We start from the raw sequence: 19,944 nt of genomic DNA, 5'->3' as shown, positions 1-19,944 counted from the left end.
TGTTTGTGTATTTTTTCTTTTTTTTTAAATTCTATTAAAACATTGATAATTTTTTTTTTTTAACAGAATAAATCTTACAACTATTAAATATAGTAACTAACGTATAAAAGAAACGTACGTGTTTCACTTTACAAATAGGCCATACTTGTGAAATTGATTCGTTATAATCTAAGTTATTCGGTTATTGTTTATTCTTAAAAAAAAAAAAAAAAAAAAAAAAACAGCTGCAACGCTCAATAAAAATACCCTACGTACAATCTCATTGTGTGTGGGGTGTATGTACATACACACTTCTTTAAATATACCATTCAATTATCAATATAAATATTATAGTTACTTTATTACTTACATCCGAGCAACATAATGTAACTTTGTTAGAGCAAACGATTTCCCAAAGCAGCAGAAGAATGTATATAAAAACGAAGCGAAATATATATTACAACCTTTTTGTTAAAACATTGCTTTTTTTTCTCTTTTTTTTTTTTTTTTTTTTTATAAATACGCTTTTATTTCTTTAATAACGCTGAGCGCATTAAATAGTTTTATCTTTTGCACGTTTAAAGTTACATCCAACAGCTTCGTGGAATTTACATATTTTATATTATTATAATTAGTATTATTAAAATGTTACAAGCTTTTGTATTATTATTCTGTCTTTTAAGACAACTATATATAATTTGAAATAAATTGTATTATCGTTGCTTATAATAGCAGCGAAAGTGTTTTACTAAACACGATTTGAACTAAAGAAAATATAAATTAAAATTAGTTCAAAGCAGTAGATGTTAACACAGCTACTCCTCTTTCGTAAAAGCTATGCGGGTCTTGACTAGGAGCGATATTTAAATCAACTGTGAAAAGTAATTCCGTACGAGTACTATTTAAATATACTGGTAAAGATAATTTGCCTTTTCTAGCTTCCTCGGTAGAGGATCGGATCCACCTTAACATTGTCACTGGCAAATCTGTCATAATAGTGGAAGTAAGATATAATTGATTATCTCTACATTGTGCTCCTTGTAATTTCAGACCAGTCACTGCGAACGAACAATCATCCGTGGCTATGTTATCTCCATCTCCAATCGTTACATCTAATTGTAACTCTTCGAGAGACCAACTATTAGCCTGTGCGATGCATTGCCGTGTCGCGGTGATATAAGCTTCAGGATTTAACAAACCACCGAGCCAAACAGGGAAACTCTGTTGATAAAATAAATATCAGACTGTTTAAACGAATAACATGAACGCGAAGAGAAGAAAGACATACCTTGATCTCTTTGGCTCCACCTTGTGAAACCAGTCGTGAAACTTCTTGCAATTGGGATACTCTATGACTAAAATCAGTGATCCACTGTATCACAGTACAACCTCGTGGAACGGTATATCTTCTCCAGCCACCTGGTAAAATACCTTTGACGAGTTCGGACAACATTGTTCTGTGATAATTCGTCTGTTTCTTCTCGCCCTGTTAGACGAATTAGAAAATTATTTACCATAGTTTTATCAGAAGTGATTGGGCTCAAACGCGATTGACATACCTGACAAATTAATACAATATCTTCCAAGTCGTGAATAACGTCTTGTAGAAGTTTAGCTCCGCTGTTAACTTCCCTTTCGAAATATCTATAGAGAGGATCTTTGATATTTTCCACTGTCCTTTTAAGAGTTGGTAGATTCTTTGGCAACAATTGCAACCACGTGGACGCTGAATTATGCAAAGTTCTCATCCAAGATGGACGACCATCTGCTTCTGCCTCTCTAGGAGTAACCAATGATTCTTCATTGGAGTACGCCAATTCGTCCTCGTCCTCTAATTGCTGCATTTTGAGTAACTTCGATATTAAATCGGTTCCCCTTGTCGTTAAAAGTACTTTCTCAGCATTGTTTGGTAAACCGAGCCAAGAAGGAGTCTGTCGATCGGCTAAGGATTCTATCCATTTAAGGAAATGATCTCGTCTCGTGCCATCTGGCATTGTAATATGTCTTGGACTTCCTTGTGCTCCGTCTACGTTAGCAACCAACGCAAAGTCTGCTTCGAACGATCGCGGAGTGAAGAGTTTTCGTAAAAATGATGTCAGTAGTCGTTGATCGTAATCGTTATCGATCTTACCACCGTAAATACATTGAGACAGCAATGTCACCAAAGCATCCCAAGGTACCTTTTCTGGTGGCAAATTCGTTCTACCCATAGCTGTGGTTTCTATCCAAGTATCGAGCGTATCACAGGCAACTCTAAGGTCGCTCTCATTGAATTCGTAGTGCTTCGCCCATCCCAAAGGAGCATAACGAAGACGTTCTTGAACGATAGCATGGAACCATGCAAGAAGGAAGTAGAGTCGTGCTCTTTCGTTAGGTGCCTTCATCATACGAGACGCTGGAACCGTGCTGAACGTTCGAAGTAAGTTTGCTCTTATGCCAGGAGGTGGTTCAAAGACAAAGATCCTACCAGCTCTTAACAAATTCACCGGCACTTTCGGATTGATTTCCATCGTTAAGAACAAACGGAAACTGGCGTGTGGTTGCAAACTGTGGAGTTTCTTTTCGAGCTGAACCAACCATTGCGGAGCCAGATGTACGTTCTTCAATATTACCCATCTACCAGCTTTAACAGCCATGTTGATAGCTCTGTCAGCTTGATTGAAACCTTCGGCAGAGCCAATGGCAATGCTTGCTATTTGTTTACCCAATTCTGCGGCTAAATCGTCGACTCTGCTCGAAGCATCGAATCCTGGCACGGAACAAAGTAACGCCGGGACCGTCGCTTTCAGCTGATTCTCTACGACGGAAGCAAAATCGAGTTCTATTTCTGCTGCAGCCATAAACGATTCTCCAAGTGCGGATATCACGACTAAAGATGCAGCTGCGATTACTCGATCTGGTCGGAACGCTTGTATTATCAATAATTGATGCATAGCAGTACCGATCGGTGACAATGGTTTTTCTTCTTCCCAAAGTTTGGGAACGCAAGTCTCTGGCGTTGGAGATTGCAACCATGCAGCAAAATCGCCATTCTCTTGTATCTTCTCCGCAAGCTTTTTGAAAGCTGGAAGTCTTATGCTTATACGCATCATCGCTTCCTGCTGTTCCGAACTTAAATAGGGTACCGGTGGTGCGCGAATATTCAATACACCCTCTTTTCCTCTTAGGAAGAACGTAAATTCGCTATCGTAAGTCGATTCAGTGGCTATGCCCTTCAGATGAATACGGCAAAGTAGTAATGCGAACGTTAATCTATCCGTGTGCAACATTCCTCGAGCAACTCGTTCGTAACAGACGGAGAACAGATCGCTGGTAATAACGGATAATCTTTGTGTATAATCCGATATGTTGATTAATCTAGGATTCTGGGACAAAACGGACGTAAATATATCCAAAAACATTTTTAAAGAATATTGATACAAGAAGTGTACTTGATTGAGACTGTCCATCGTGAAATACATATTTGAACAGGCTTGAGACAATGGCATATACTGCTGAGAGACAGTCTCAATTTCTGCGATCACTTTGTCAGTTTCTTCCACTTTCTTACTAATATCAGCAGCTTCTTGTTTCAATGTCTCCAAAGTCGTGATGACAGAATCATCGTCAAGGATCTTTCCTTTGGCATCGTTTAATGCTTGCAATAATGACTTTTCCAGCTGTCTTAATCTCAAATGGAATTCTCCTTGAAGTTTCAACAAATCAGATCTCTTTTCGTCGATGTCTGGACGTTCGGCTTTCAATACTTGATTGAGACATTGACTTTGTAAAGAACTTCTAGTGACGGTGAAATTGACGAAGGTAACGCGAGAACAGATATCCGGTGGGAACTCTACCGTGGGATCTCTCGTCGATAAGAATATTACAAAGGAAGGTGAAAGATCGATATCTTGATCTCCTAGCGTTATTAGCACTCGTCCACCAGTTCTCCTAAGTTCTCTGTTTAATACTGGATTTAATATCGGATCGTAATTTTCCACATCTTGTACCAACAATGGATTACCGAATCGTAACGCACTCTCCAGATTTTTTCTAAAGGAATCATCCAAGAAACTGGTTTTCGTTATCTTTCGATCCTTAAACTCGTTCATTATAAATTCTGTTGCTTGTCCTGAAGGATCGATTATCAAGGGATATCTATTAAATCGTTTCAACATAATAGCATTCTCCGTGCAAAGATCGTCGGTTGGCAATGCGTTTGCTTGCCACCTCAAACGTTCGTCTGGATTAGACAAGTACTCTGTCCTAGCAATATCCGCTCGGAACTGCAAATTCGCGTGTTGAAGATGTTGGCACCACGTAGTAAATAGATTTTGACGGTACTGTAAAAACATTTATTTATTTATTTATTTATTTATTTATTTGAGATCTATCGATCGTATATGTATTCAACGTAAAGGATCGTGCATATCACTTACATGTTGATCGAAATACCCAGCATATGCAAGGAACGCTGATGACAACAACACATCACCGATTATAGTAGACATTTGACTCTTAAACGTTTCACTAGTTGCTTCCCAACGTTCTCTTTCGATAACCAATGATTTCAATAGAGCAATCGATCGATCTACCTTAGCTTGTACACTTTCTAAATCAGCTTTAATAGCTTGTGCTTGAGAAATGAGTTGAGCATATTCTTCCTTGTACGATGCTATACTTTGTTCCAATTGGGCAATTAAATTCTTCACTTCTTCTCCCTTCAATTTATTCGTTTCTGCTTGTCGTTCTAAAGAATGAAGTTCTTCTCTCAATGGTTCAACTCGTTTCAACATATCAGCGTACTCGATCTGAAACATATTAATCGTATTAATAAAGCTATGAAATAAAAACAATTCGTTGATCTGTTTCAATATCAAAAATTCATATTTACCTGTGCAGTAGCCCATTTTACTAAAGGTCCACAAGCCATGCTAGCACGATTGACTTTTTCAAAGTTGTAATCAGGATTGCTTAAGTATCGACTCTTCATTTTTTCTCTCACCTCGTCACTACACAAATATTGTGTTAAATATAATACCTCGCGTTCAACCGCGATACGTAATAAATTTTCATTTTAATTAAACGATCACATATAACGTAGTGCGTTAGTCGAACATTATGAACATATAACTTTTTGATTAGTAACAATGATATTTGGAAATTACTGGCGTGCAAGCACAAGATGAAAGACTTCTGCACATTCGTGATAATGTGTATTGTTATTGCGTCAGAAATAGTCAGATTACTGGATGTTAATTGTTCGAATAATTTCAGCATGATTGAGGTGTACAAGAGTATATAGGAACGTTATAATGAATGAGAAAAACGTATCAACATACACGTTCCGTCTTGTGAAATTTGGATAGAAAAAAAAAACTCTATATAAAGTAATCAAAAAAAATAAATAAATAAAAATCATGATTTGATTTAGTGTTATATAAAACGTAATAATTATATACAATTAATATGTTAGCTAATTTATTCTCGTTAGAAATTTACCGTTTTAGTGAAGGAAACAAACATTGAAGCATGCTTACGTAATATCCTCAGTACTGAAATTAGAGACAATGGTATTGATAAAATTGTCTCTCATGATGACCGCGCGTATAGATTTCCAGTCACTGGCATTTTCACCGAGCAATAAGCAGATAGACTCCAATGCAACCTTCACAATAGCTGGTGGATTCGCCATAGAGCGAACCTCGACTAAATGCTGTTTCTTTATAGATTTCACGGCTATACGAAAAACACGAAACAATTTTATATAGTACTAAGAAAACGTTTAGACACATTAGATAAGTTATTCGAGATTATGGGGAGTAAGCGTCGTAATTAAAAAAAAAAAAACCACGATTTTTCATTTTGACAGACCTACGAATAAGTTAGACAAACAATATAACATGTAATATGTACAAAAGACAAGATAAGCATTAATACATATGCAAATCGAAGCAAGTCAACGTATCTCGTATATTGTGTAAATCCTCGATTTGCATGTATATTAATACGTGTACTATGATTAACAAAGGAGCATGGTGAAGAAACAGAACATATATCAAGCAGTTATAATACGGCTTCTTTTTGGATTAATCTTCCACGTGCGCGTTGTACATTCAGCAGATCCGTAGTTGAACTTCTTACATGATCATTTCTGTGTTGAAGTTGACGATAGTGGGTATGAAGCTGTCCTTCATTATAACTGTACGAATTTGTTTCCAATCTACAGCATTTTCCTCGAGTAAAAGACAAATCGATTCTAACGCTAGCTTTACGATAGCTGGAGGATTCGCCATAGATCGGATTTCGACGAGATGTTGACGTTTAATCCCCTTCACGGCTAGATTCGATGCGAATCGATCGAACACAGATCGTGCATAATACACGTAAATGATAATAGTAATAATAATAATCAATTAAAAAAAAAAAAAGAAACAACGGTAAGTAATATAATAATAATAAAAAAAATTTATGTTTTCTAATCAAAATGGCGATGAAAATAATCTTTGTAAAGTAGAAATAGAACGTACCATTTTGTGCATCAATAACAGCTGGTTCTACTTGTGCAAGATCGGCCATAACATCGTCTCTCTTTTGATTAATAGCAACCGTTTGTATAGCAAGCTGCTGTTGGATTTCTTGACTCTGTACTTTCTTCTTTTCTGCCTCTTGCTGATCTTTAACCATCTGTTTTAATTTGGCATTGGCAGCTTCGTTCTTAGCTTGCAATTCCTGGAATGAATGAATATCGTCGAAATCAAGTAGTTCAATTTGTTTGTTTGTTTGTTTTAACACAACAGACACGTATGCTTTTCATTCGATCGAGTATCAACGTACCTGAGATTTGACCGCCAAACTCTTCTGCATTTCTTCCACTTGTTCGACCGTCTCAGCGATTTTACTTAATCCAACATTTAAATGCAATTGTTGTTCTTCCAGATCGCTTCTTTTTTCTTGATACAATTTAACGAAATGATTAATAAAATCAAGATAATGACGAGGAGTAATTGCCATTGTCCTGGCACCTCTCTTAGTTAATCTTGTGTTTGCTTTATGTAATGTTTGATGCACATAAACGCATGCATTTATTACAGCATCTCTGTGTGATGGTTGAGATGGAATAAGTGAACAGACAGAAGGGAAGAAATCTGGACACTTCCACGATGGTCTTTCTAAATCAACTCGACTAGTAAATTCTTTGCCAACCTGGAATAACGCATTATCTGACCAATCTCCAAACCAGTTCAAAACACATCTGTTGAACAATGCTGGAGAGGTAGCAGCACGATCTTTGAGTCCGTCGGTGCTTGGATTCATTGTAAATACAACATGTAAATTCTTCATAACTTGACCAGTAAACCATTTGTATAATTCTTCGTTAGAGTCTAACATTAGACCTTCTCGTTGTGCTCCTTCTTTACATTGAGTCATAAGAGTCGTATATTCATCACCTTCAAACAATCCAGGTACTTCGCCATTAGCTAACAGAGTGTTCATACGTTCCAAGAAACCAGAGTCTAGAACGTTTGATTCGTCGAGAATGAAAGCTATTTTTTCATCTTTGCAACCGGATCGTCTTAATACTTGACGCAAATCTTCGTCAAAATCTTCACCAGTATATTTATTATGAACCTTTTAAATCAGATCAGGCGTTTTAACGTTAATAAACTTTCCATAAAAAAAAATGAACAAAGAGAACAATGTATATATACGCACACATATATATATATATATATAAAATATAAATAAGATAAAGAAAAAAAATAAATAAAATGAGAGAAAGAGAGAGAGACAAAAAAGTAATATACCTTTATTTGGAAAATGGAAAGCCCATTCATCCATGCTACGAATCTAGACAGAGTCGTCTTACCAGCGCCAGAGACACCAATAAGTAACAAGTGTCCCTGAGGCTGTCGGAAAATTCTGTCGATTCGTAAAACATGTTCTAAAACTTCATCAAATAGAACTAAGGGAACATCCAATTCTTCTTCATAAAATACTTTTAATCTGGCTCGAACGTAATCTCTTAATTCTTGTCTGTTTACAGGTACATAATCCTTCGACAACCAGTTGCTGTATAAAATCGGTCTAGTCAAAGCTCTTTCCTTATCCACACCCATGAAATGTTTCATAGCTACAGTGTCGATATTTTTGTTCGTCCATGCTCGTTCAGAATCTTCTACGAGTCTGTCTTGGAAAAGACGGAGTGCTTCGTGTGCCCATAAACGAACTAAACCTTCGACCGAAAGATTATCCAAAGGTCTTATAGCCTCACAAATTCCACGTACCCAACGTGTCATTTCACGCGGAGAATAAACATAATGTGGTTGCATATCTTGAGTGAATCTTTCTTGAGAGGCTAAATAAAATTCTACCATAGCGTTTGTCAAAGGTTCTGCGTAGCCTCTCAAAGAAGGAGTCAGTCTGCAATATGATTTAAAAGATATTAATCATATATTATCATATATCCAACAAAGGATCATATGCGATAATTGAATGCATATGTAATCATTAAGCTCGTTAAGCTTACCTGAGCATAGCACGTGTAAATGTTCCATAAATTTGTTTCAAAGAAGTTTCTCCTGGATAATCGACGTAAATAACCGGTACATGTCGTAAAAATCTATGACTGAGCGGTTTTCTGCCTGGATCTGTTGGTGGATTACAAGCTCCAACAAATTGAATTCTTTCTAACGTGACCCATGCTTGATCGCTTGTTCTATAAAAGCCTCTATGTTCAACGAGCTGCCTCAAGAACGATATTACACGTTGCGTTCCATAATTGTCCATATCGGGTAAATTTATTTCATCGCAGAATAAAACTAGCCATTTTCCTAATTGTACGGGAGACAGTACAACGCCGTTAGGTGTCTTGCGATATTCGCAGTAATGATCAAACGTTTTAAGTAATAATTCAGGAGTTGTAGCCGAAGAAAAGTTGAGGCCAACGACTTCCATGTCAGGTAAGGCTCTTAAAGCAGAGAAGAGAGTCATAGTCTTTCCAGAACCCGGTGGACCACACAGTACTATAAGCAAAAAATATGATGTTAATATAAATTGATAATTGTAATATTTAACTAACAAATAAAATCAGTAAATACAACGTACCTAAAGGTTTATGTTCGGCTAACCACGTATACAACAGACTTTCGTGTCTTACGGTGTCCAAAGTAGGTACTACAATATCTGGTGTGGCAACTTTATGCGTTTCTACCTCGATTTGAGGTACCTTGTTACTCCATGGTAGCCATTCGCCGTGTATATTTACTTCGAAGTCTATAATTGGAATGTTACTTTGTGCCGGCAAAGGTACAGTCGTAATCGATCTGATAAAATCACCTAAATCCGATCTAACTTTCAATTTAGCATCTCCAGCAAAACTCCAAAGCAATGCATAGATCAAACATTTTGGCATATAACGTTCCAGTTGTTCGCTTGGCAATGGGAAATCAGTATGACTATGATTATATTGCAAAACGTTGCGAACAGCTTGATTCAACATCGAGAAAAGTGAACTAAGGGCTCTTAATCTTGTAAAGTCCATTATATGCTCTTGCTTCATAGCATATTCCAAGCATCTTACCACTAAGCCGTCTGGTGCAAAATAACTTTGTAAAATACTAGCAACTTCTCTTTGTACTGATAATGCAGGTGAAACACTATCTTCTTTTTCTGCAGTTTTCTTGCTAAGAGGCTCCTCCTCGCCATCTTCTAATGGAATGTTTCTTAAACGTAACATGTAATTTTCGAATATCATTTCCGTTGACAGGACATCTTCAGAGAACCATACCATACCACAACGAGAAACTGTCGCCAATGTAGCATATTTTAAATCTTGTACCTCGAACATCACTCTTACGTTAGGAGGTAAACTTAAACGTTCACCGTTTGGTAATGTAAGCAGTTTATTGTCATCTAAGACTGAATTAAGATTTTCTACCCATTCAGGGTCTACATCTCCATCGAATATAATCCATTGACGTTTATTTATTTCACCTCTCACGTTGTCAATTATTTTTCGAAGAATATGAGTGAACAAACCATCTGTCCATTCGCGCGTGTTCGGATCTAAAACACCATACAATGTTTCCTTGCTGATGGCTTTAGGATCAATAACGTGAGCTACTCCTTCTATTCCCTCGAATCGTTCTAAGGCTTTCAATAATACTTTCCAAGCCATCGTTTTTCCTGAACCACTTGGACCAACCATCATTAAGCCATGATTCAAATTACAAATTTGATACAATTGAAGAACCTACGTGTAAAAATTACGAAGATATAATAATTGTTGATATAATATAAATTAAATCAAAATAGCACACATATCTATATACACACACATATATATATATATATAAAATTATAATAACGTTACTTAGACATGTATACTTAGATCTCACCTTCTCTATCCAAGTTTCGCCTATCATTTCCTGAGTATGCATGAAGTACAAATTTTAAGCATTAGAATGTGTGCACCTGAACTATAACTTAAGAAATCCCTTGCATGCATATCATTATCCACTAGCATTATTAGTAAAATATAAAACGAAAAAATTACCTTTTCTTGCCAGGCTCCTCCTTGTTCATCACCTTCACCACACACAAGATACTCCTCTGCACAAACTTTTCTAATTTGATCTTTTAAGCCTGGAGAAAAAAAAAGGGAATAAGATATAGTATTTTGATTTGTTTATTTCAATAATCTATTTTTTTTTATATATATATATTTTTTTACGTACCTTTCATTTCGGCACGAGTATAATTTACGTTAGGGAATACATCGTTTAATAAGCTGAACAATAATGGAATATCTTCAGCTACCAACTTTGGTACCATTGTTTCACAAACTGATTGGATTAGGATTTCTTGTTCTGGTAGATTTTCCGCGATAGAAGCTTCATCTATATTCGTTTCGCCACGACCGTGCATGCCTTCCTTAATCTTTTGAATACGGTCGCGTTTAACATTTCCAGCAGATATCAATACGGATTTTAAGGCTCTCAGACCAAAGTCGTAATGCGATTGATTGGAAAGTTGTTCGTCGCACAATCTGGAATATTAATTTCAACGTTAACGAACGTAATTAATAGGAGGATTATTTTGTAGGTATTGATGTTATTACATACTTGAAAAATGGTACAATTTTACAAGCCAATTTTTCAGCAGATCTAAAGCCTTGACTGAAAAGCATGACTTCTGCTATCAATTGTCTATCCGGCGTAGTCATTGCCAAGGATCTGAATAATTTTTTCAAATTATCTGGCAGATTCGAACGGCCCGCATAACCAGGATTCATAGTAATGAATATTGCCATGTCCGTAGAAACTCTGACTTGTTTCCCAACCAATTCTACGCAAAGAGTTCCTTCTCTCTTTCCTTCCATTTGACTCTTGAGAGCTTCCTGAATAGTCTGAACTTGTTGAGAAACTGCTGATAACATACGTTCTTCGAGCCGATTAAATTCGTCGAAGCATCCCCATGCTCCGACTTGGCAAAGCCCAACAAATATACGACCCATGGCCTGCAAGTAAAATATAATAATATGTATGCAAGAATTTCTTTTTACACAATATGGATGTATGTATGTATGTATACTTTTCTTATAAATTTACCTGGAAATCAAACGTCTCGTCGCAATTGAAAACTAATACGAGTCTTCCAAGTTGATGACCCAAAGCCTTTACGGATTCTGTTTTTCCAGTACCAGCTGGTCCAAATGGAGAACCACCAAGTCTTGCTTCCAAAGCTTGAGTCATAGTTAGATAACAACGATCGGTCAAAGGTGTTTGCACCAATCTGTCTTGTACACCTAAATATTCAAATCCATAATAGAATTTGGCATTTGCCATATGAATTGTAAGTTGTTGCAAGACGTCGGTTTGTCTGGGATCAAAGTAAAAGCGCATTTCGCAAAGCCATTCAAATGCTTTTGGATTCGATACTTTGTTAGCAATCAATCTTCTCGTAACCGTACGTTTATGTACAAATTCGTTGATCAAATGTTCCAACTTCTTTCGTCTCAAAGGTGGTTGCTCTTGTAGTACCGAATCTGCTAAAACGTTCAAAGTACCCTCGACCTGAAGAAGCACTCTCTCCAATGGATTTTTACTTGGATCACTTTGTGCCTCGTGTAGAGCAGCTTCTACATCCTCGGACCATAAGATTTGTGCAGCAAGTACAATGATTTGAGCTTGGAAATTATCGCACCAAGTCATGAATGCTTGTGCATTAATATTGCCGTCTTTGAACTGTTTTATATCTTGTACTGCTTTCATGAGGCTCGATGCCAAGGTAACGCGCATTTCTTTTTCAACGAGAGTTAGCCATTCATTGATCTTTGGATGATCGATGGTAGATACCGGTGTTTGGAAAATAACTTCTTCACCTTCTCGCGAAGCTATTCCAGTGATGATCGTGTTGTCTTCGTTCAAAAGAATAGCTGTTACACCGGCAAACATCTTCTTAAAGTGTTTCTGTAGCCTTGCGATATTTTTACTGTTACCAATAATCTCCAATAAATCTTCGTCGCCGACAAAGTAAAATCTTGGGAAGGACGTTCGTTCTCTCTCTAAATATTCTCCAAGAGCTTTCTGTATCTTTCCAAGTAAATCTGCTAAACGCTCGAGAGCTCGTTGTACACCAGGTATGTTCAAAACATCCATAACCATAGGAGATTTAGATACCTTCTTCATTAAACCAAGAAATTCGGAACTGATGCTTTGGAATCGTGATGTTTCCACTGGTAATAAAGTTTTGATATCCGCGCTGCCTGAGAAAATTCCCTCGAGATAAACCCAACGTCTTTGTACATCTATCCAAACATCGAATAACGCATTAATTCTATTCAATTTTTCCTCCCAGGTTAAAGCTTCCTCTTCAAATACTTTATAATACGGCGAGAGTTTCATAGCAGCTACCGAATTGATATGTTCTTTCACTTTATTAAATAAATCGTCCCAACCACGGATCAATCTACATTTGTTTTGATAGTTTAGCAAATCCAATTCATAGGTTTGCCAAGATTCTCTTACTTGTTTCAAAAATTCTTCCAACGCCATTTCGCCTTGAGCGACTAGAATGATATCTTTTACAATAGATTCATTCTTTTGAAGATTTACGTCCCATACTTGGCCTAGAGTAAGCTCGCTCAATACCCAATTAACTCTAAGTTGTTTGGTCAATTGTTTCCAATGTCTTTCCTTTAATGCATCGGATTTTAATTCCACGATAAGCATATTGACCTTCGTATAATTTTGCAACATCTTTTTCACATACTCGTACGAAGAATATTGTCTCAGTCTGGCTGGTAGTTCTTTCAATTGAGCCATCATGGTGTCCAATTGTTGACGTAACTTTCGCGGTTGGACCGATAACCATGGTTTCTCACGAGTTTCATCTATTTGAGCCCAAATCCTAGATAACTCAGACCATACTCCTCTTAAATCTTGAAGCTCCTCGAATACTACTTGCATTCTATCCTCGCTAGTGGATACACCTCCTGGTTCTTGCAATTCCAAAGCTTCTTTTGCTTTTGCGACGTTGTCTCTCTCTTCCTTGAGCCTTGCAAATTTACTTTCGAATAATTGAAGTTGTTGTAAAGCATCGTCAGGACGTAAATGACCTTCGACTGGCTTACCTCTCTCCCAGTCGCTAAGAAAATCGATCGTTCTTGTTTCAACGGCTTTATCTTCCGCAACAATTTTCATTTGCAAAGAGGCAACTTGCGTTTGAATACTTGTATCCTTTCTCTTAATTATCTCATTGAATGCACCCCATTCGCCTTCTATGTTATCTACGTGTAACCAAGAAGACGGGAATTGGAATCTTTGACGTTCGAGGATTCTTTGACCCTCTCTGTATATATCGACTTGTTTTTCCCAAACTTTCATTTTACGTTTAAGAGATTGCACATATGTAATGAAACCTACTGCATCTGATGTACTTGCTGCTTCGATAGATTGTTGTTCTAAATCACTTCTGGATTTGGATACTTGTGCGTGGAAACTAGCCATCTCGTTGCCGAGAAGAGTTCCGAATTTACCCAAAGTCTCCTTGTGCCATGAGTCATACTTCAAAGACACTTTACTCTGTACTTTAGCAAAATCTATGATAACAGGTCCAAATTCACGTCTGGTGTCCGAGGTATCGAAAGTTGTCCTTGTCTTCTTGATGTCATTTAAGCACTTCATCCATAAATTGATATTTTCTCCCAATTTGCCATAAAGATTATCTGGTTGAAGATCCCATAAAGCTTGATATCGTAACCATTGATCTACATAATCAGCCACATCCTTCATTTTCGATTCTACTGCCTCATAAGCAGCTTCTAATGGTTGTTTACCAGCGGGTAATTTAGTAAGTAAATTTCTGTAAGTACCTGATTCAGGTTTATCCAAACCTACTTGATATCTAGAACTTTGAAGACGTATCTGAGAAGTAACAATAGCTTGCCATGCAAATAGCTGTTGCATTATCTGAAATCTTGCATCTTCGATACTTGGGTATAAATACATCGTTTGATTGGTGATTCTAACTTCGTGTATTTGATTTTGAATTTTTGGATCGCCACCTGGTTTGTGTGTCGGCTGTGCAGGTGCATCTGTATCCATACTTAAATCTACTTCTTTTTTTCGACCAGTAAGAGCATCAGTCCACGCTTTAATTCCAGCTTCCAATCTTGCTGCTAAGTTTTTCTCTACTTCTTCGTCTAATCTTGCAACCCATATGTGCAAGTTGGAATAATTTTTCAATGACAATTCATCGATAGACTTTTGAATCTTCGATAATATATCAGCGAAAGTATTTGCAGAATAAGGACAAGTTTCCAAAGAACGAACATCCACATCCAGTTGTTCTTCAACAACCAAAAGATCTTCGACTTTTTCTTGAAAAGAGACGACTACATCTGACAGACGTTGTACATATTGAGTAAGTTTGTAACTCTCCCAAATTAAAGCAATGCCCTAAATACATAACATTGATCAAAACAATGCATTATAAAATCACGTAACAAAATGATATTTATATAGCTCACCTCAGAAATAAGCGATAAAACATCTTTCCGCATACCCGCAACCAAAGGTATGATACTGGCCTTATCCTCGATCTGTAGAAAAGATACGTACCAATTATAATTGTACGAAAAGATTTATGCTTCTAACTATTTCTGTAATACAGTTTCACGACATTAAATACTGAGTACCATTCAGTAATGGACAAACTGGCACAATGCAAACTTAAAAATATTTAAATATACACTGGCGATATACTGGCATAGTATTCTCTTCATATTAATTTTATAAATACAAATTATACTTGATATCACAATTTAAGGCATTATCAATACCCAATGTAGTTATAACTTATTCAAAAAATCTATTTTCAAATATGCATAAATAAAAAACTTCATATTTCTTTCCATTATATTCTATAATAATATTTATAGAGAGCAAATACAAATTTGATATCTCAATAAACTCAACAACTACGAAAGCTGGCAAAATATTGGAAGACTTTTGGAATTCTGATTAATTTCCAATACTTCTTGAGTTGTTTCCTTGCTTTTTTTTTCTCTCTCTCTATCTTTTTTAAGTCACATTATATGTTGAAAGCAATAAGTACATGCCCATTACCAAATAAACAACGATGTTTATAATTATTCACGTTCCTGCATATTCCTATAAGCATCCTACTTGTACTGAAAAGAATTGGGACTATTTTCCTTAAAACGTTCATGTTGATAAAAATAAAACGATTTCATCTTGCACAGTACAAACTTTTCTACAATAGCTAAGCAGGCAGACAGAAATATTTGCAGATATAGGCAAGATGCATAGTTCCTGGAAGCATCATATATAATGGCTACCTTTAATGCGGGACAGTGGGGACTCCGATTGGTAAGCTAAAAATGTTGGAGATCCAAGGGATTAGAAATGTCAATAAATCTAATATAAAAAATCTTCAATCTGGCACTATTCCCTAGCATTTTCTATTATTTTATTCGAATTTTTGAAGCACTGACTTCCCTATATATCATTATAACACTTATATTGATGACACAGAAATATCAAGAAAATAAGAACATTTCTAGAGAAAAATAAAAGGAAGGTGTTATTTAAAAATAGTAAAATAAACTTTTTGATAATAATAATGATAGTTCATGTACATAAATATCTTACCTTTTCAAGTGTTCTCTCATATGTCCTGATGCTTTCAATCAAGCTAATGGCAAAGGGATATAGCTGGTTGGCTTGATACGCTTTATTTACAATAGCCAACGGTACACGGAAACCGAGATTTCGTAAATTTCTTACTTCTTTAGAAAGAGTAATAATCTCAGGAAGAAAATTCACTTTTAGTTTTAATACATTCCCACGACTCGTTCTCGAACGTATACTTTCTATCGCAAATATTCGACCAGTAACGCCTAAGTTTCGTTGCTGAACTTTCCGAGCCCAATCATCAAATATTTCTTGCGTTGATAACTTCATACGAAAACTATCACCATCTGCTTTTAATTTTTGACCCTCTATATGATTTTCCCAACCCTTTCCTGATAAAAAATAATAATAATAATAATAATAATAATATTAATTTAAGAATCAAGGAGTTACAAGAACATTTTCCAGCTTACCTAAAACATCTTCAACACGTTTTAAATACATAGTAAGTTGATAATCTATTTGTTTGACCCATATTATAGATCCAGCAACAGGTGGTAAATCTCTAACCATACTCATTCTGCAACATTTACTTTGTGCATATTGAACCTACATAAATCAAATGTATTAAAGACACACAGTTTTAATTTCACATTGTTTTGATTAATTTGATCTATATATATATGTGTATATATATATAAACATACCTTGAATTTTTCATGAAGTGCCTCAATATCATCTTTTACTCTCTGAATCAATTGTGTTTGGTATTCCCTAATAGCACCACGTATATGTGATCTTACAAATAGGGCATTAAATCTAGAGAAGATTCTAAACATTTCATTAGCATTTTTCGCAGTACCCAATTGATCTCTAAGATGTGCCGTGATTCGAGCTTCTACACGTTCTATTCGCTCTTCGTATCTGTGCACAGCAGCTTCCCAAGATTCTCCACCCTCTTTGGTAATGTCAAGACAATCAACTTCTTTTACATTTTCATATGCCAAATTAACTTCACTAATTGCATTTGCATCCGCAGCATCTAAGGCAAATTCTACTTTTACGTTGTCGTTGTCTGCATTTTCTATAGTAGCAGTATTATTGTTTTGACAAACTGTAGGTCTAAGTACACGTACAATGACAGTTCTGAGTTGTTCGTGTTGTCTACGGAAACGTCGCATGTGTTCCATTCGAGTTTGTAACTTTTTATGAGCTGGTAAAATTCGCCAAACCATTTTCATTTGTTCGTCTCGTTTTTTCTTTATCACGTCTCGTAATAATCCTGTTAATTTATCGTATTCGTCGTCCCATGATATAAACACTTCGAAGCATTGACTCATTACTTTCTCAAATTCATCAAATGGAATGTGCATGAGTCTTCGCGTGCCTAATACTTTGAGAAGTTGTTGACTTAAGTCTCTAGAGATTGCTTCTACCAATCTTAGTACTCTTTGTATTGGATACTTAGTACTTCTGATCTTTCTTAAATGCATGAAGATTTGTTGCACAGCTGCTCTTATTCTTTCTAATTCTGTCGCAGATAATAGGTCATTGATAGGAAAATCTTTCATCAGAGGATTGTAATCATTTACTGTGGCTAATGCTTGTTTCAATCCCGTATCCGTGTCGAAGCTCACAGTTGCATGGAAACGTTTTCCGTGCTTGAGAATACGAAGAGTTAAAGAGATTTCAACGCTTTCTCGTTTTTCCTGAATTCGATGTAGAGCTCTTTCAAGATTCAGCCAAAATGAAATTTCTTGCAATGCAGTTCCAGATTCTGGATCACGGTTTAACTTTGTTACCTAGATAGTATATAATTATTTTAATGAACAGCATTATATGCGATATTAATTAATTTTAATACCTTATATTTAATGCATCTTACCTTTTGAATTTCTTTTATCCATCTATTAACACCATTCTGTAATTGATTTAAAAATGTTGAATCTTCTACTTTATCACCAAAATCTGAAACTTTTGGTCTTCTATTTTCTTCCGCGCATTGTTTGATAACAGATGCTACTAAAGGATGAACTTGCAACGTAATTTCTGGTATGTCGATGTTCTGTTGCAAATGTAACAGACCCATTTCAAGTTGAGCTATTTTCTTTTCAACCGAAGGTACCATTTTGTCTCCATCTCTATCAGCTCTACCAGTTTCTTTCACATAGCTCTTGAAGTAAGGTGCCATCGTTTTACTCATAGCATGCAAGGTTTCGTAAGGTGGCCCATCGGAAAATGTGACCAACCGTAATTGAGAATGGATAGATTTATCAGCCTCAACTACGGTACCACGTTTAGTTAGAACTATGGAGGCCATTTTAGGATTACTAAAGTGTATCTCATTCGATATATAATAACATGTATTTTCTTTTTCTTCATCTCCTTCTCCACCATCTTCCTCTGAAATATAGATAGCAGCAAAAAATCGATTCAATTTACGCAATAGAACAAGATACGATCAAATGTTTATTTGCTTTTTTGTTTCATACAATATTCACAATTTTTTTGTATATAAAAAAGTTTTGCAAAATTTTTCGCATCTTCTGAATGAAACAGCAAAGAAAAACAAACCCAAACAAGTAGATAATTCTTGAAAGTCAGTGTTTGACGTACAATAAAAAAGATAATAACGTCAAGGACTCTTCGAATAAATAATTCGTAAAAAAAAAAGATGGCTGCTTCTAGCCGGTAATCTTCATCCAATGATCGATCAAAATAAAAAGAAAAATAAAATGAATTAAAGGATTCGGCCTTGAAAATTCTTTGCAACATTTTTTTTTTTTAATTATACTATTGATATACGACATTAAAACGACATTTTATGCATGCAGTTTTTCTGAGAAAGATCGATAAGAAAAAAAAAAAAGAGGACAATATGATCAAAGAAAAGGACAGAGAGAACGATGAAAAGGATAGGTAGAAGATTGTCGATATGCGCGTGTATCGATTCTCACCGGCGTATGACTCATAATTTAGAAAGAGATATATGAAATCACTTTGGTCAACGACGGATGTCGTTTCAAGCAATGCATTGATTTTTAATGAGCGTTTTCTTCCTACGACGAATGTACCGTTGCATTGAAAAGTGCAACACAATGGAGGATAACGCGTGTAACAAGGACAAAAGGCATCCTCGAGAAATGGTTCTACACTATAAGATACATATGTATGTACGTATACGTATACGCATATGTATGCATATAGACAATACTTAGGTGTATACATATATTTATATATACATAAAGTCCAGAGAGATATGCATATGTATACATGTATGTATATACGTATATATTACATATATGTACATGCACGTAAGTCGTAAAATTCAATGTTCGAATTTACCTTTACTCGAAGCCCTTTGAATAAAAAGTGCCCAGATCTGAGAGTCTCCGATGAACTTTCTTATGGATTCCTGATTATTCTTATCTTCGAGTGCCAAGTTAAAAGCGGGTGGCACCACGTCTTCATCAGGAGATAGAACTTTAACCGCTCTACAAAGATAATTAGCGAACGCGTGATAATCAACGATCGCGATATTTTGAGACTCCGGGGACGGTTCCCCGGAGCCGTCCAAGGAGTCGCCCATCCCGAGTCTTACACTCTCTCAAAGTATTTTCAAAAACGTTCCTCAGCGGGCGATCCTTCGATCCCCGCTTTCAGAATGAACTGTCAGCGCCACAAACTTAAGAAAATGGAAGACGAGAAAAGGGTTATCCGTTTCTAGTATCTATGCATAACGATCGAACTGCCACCAAACGAGTACCAACTTAAGTTCTTCCAACCTACGATCTTCTTTTCATTGATTTTCTCAACGATAAAAATC

General features: G+C 36.1%; 1 protein-coding gene across 5 annotated transcripts; it reads right to left on the bottom strand.

Annotated features, from left to right (window-relative positions):
* Nucleotides 1–27: 27 nt before the first annotated feature.
* Nucleotides 28–19,794, bottom strand: LOC122635263 (dynein heavy chain, cytoplasmic). 5 transcript variants are annotated; one of them, XM_043825265.1, is made up of 23 exons: nt 19,464–19,794; nt 18,004–18,521; nt 16,826–17,920; nt 16,592–16,727; nt 16,137–16,510; nt 15,824–15,859; nt 14,993–15,064; nt 11,571–14,921; nt 11,085–11,479; nt 10,698–11,008; nt 10,517–10,605; nt 10,359–10,388; nt 9,067–10,213; nt 8,489–8,984; nt 7,767–8,382; nt 6,796–7,590; nt 6,489–6,690; nt 6,103–6,298; nt 4,853–4,970; nt 4,398–4,769; nt 1,539–4,301; nt 1,268–1,465; nt 28–1,200 (listed from the first exon to the last, which is right to left on the bottom strand). In XM_043825265.1, exons 1-23 carry the CDS (start codon nt 19,705–19,707, stop codon nt 766–768), a joined length of 13,989 nt encoding a protein of 4,662 aa, XP_043681200.1. In that variant the 5' UTR covers nt 19,708–19,794; the 3' UTR covers nt 28–765. The 5 variants fall into 5 exon arrangements, with proteins under 5 accessions (XP_043681200.1, XP_043681199.1, XP_043681201.1 ...); XM_043825264.1 differs by lacking the exon at nt 6,103–6,298 and adding an exon at nt 5,499–5,697; XM_043825266.1 differs by lacking the exons at nt 6,103–6,298; nt 10,359–10,388 and adding an exon at nt 5,499–5,697.
* Nucleotides 19,795–19,944: the final 150 nt, after the last annotated feature.

Source organism: Vespula pensylvanica, chromosome 17 (genome assembly GCF_014466175.1).
Source record: "Vespula pensylvanica isolate Volc-1 chromosome 17, ASM1446617v1, whole genome shotgun sequence".
NCBI lineage: Eukaryota > Metazoa > Arthropoda > Insecta > Hymenoptera > Vespidae > Vespula > Vespula pensylvanica.
This window is presented reverse-complemented; position numbering and strand designations above follow the sequence as displayed.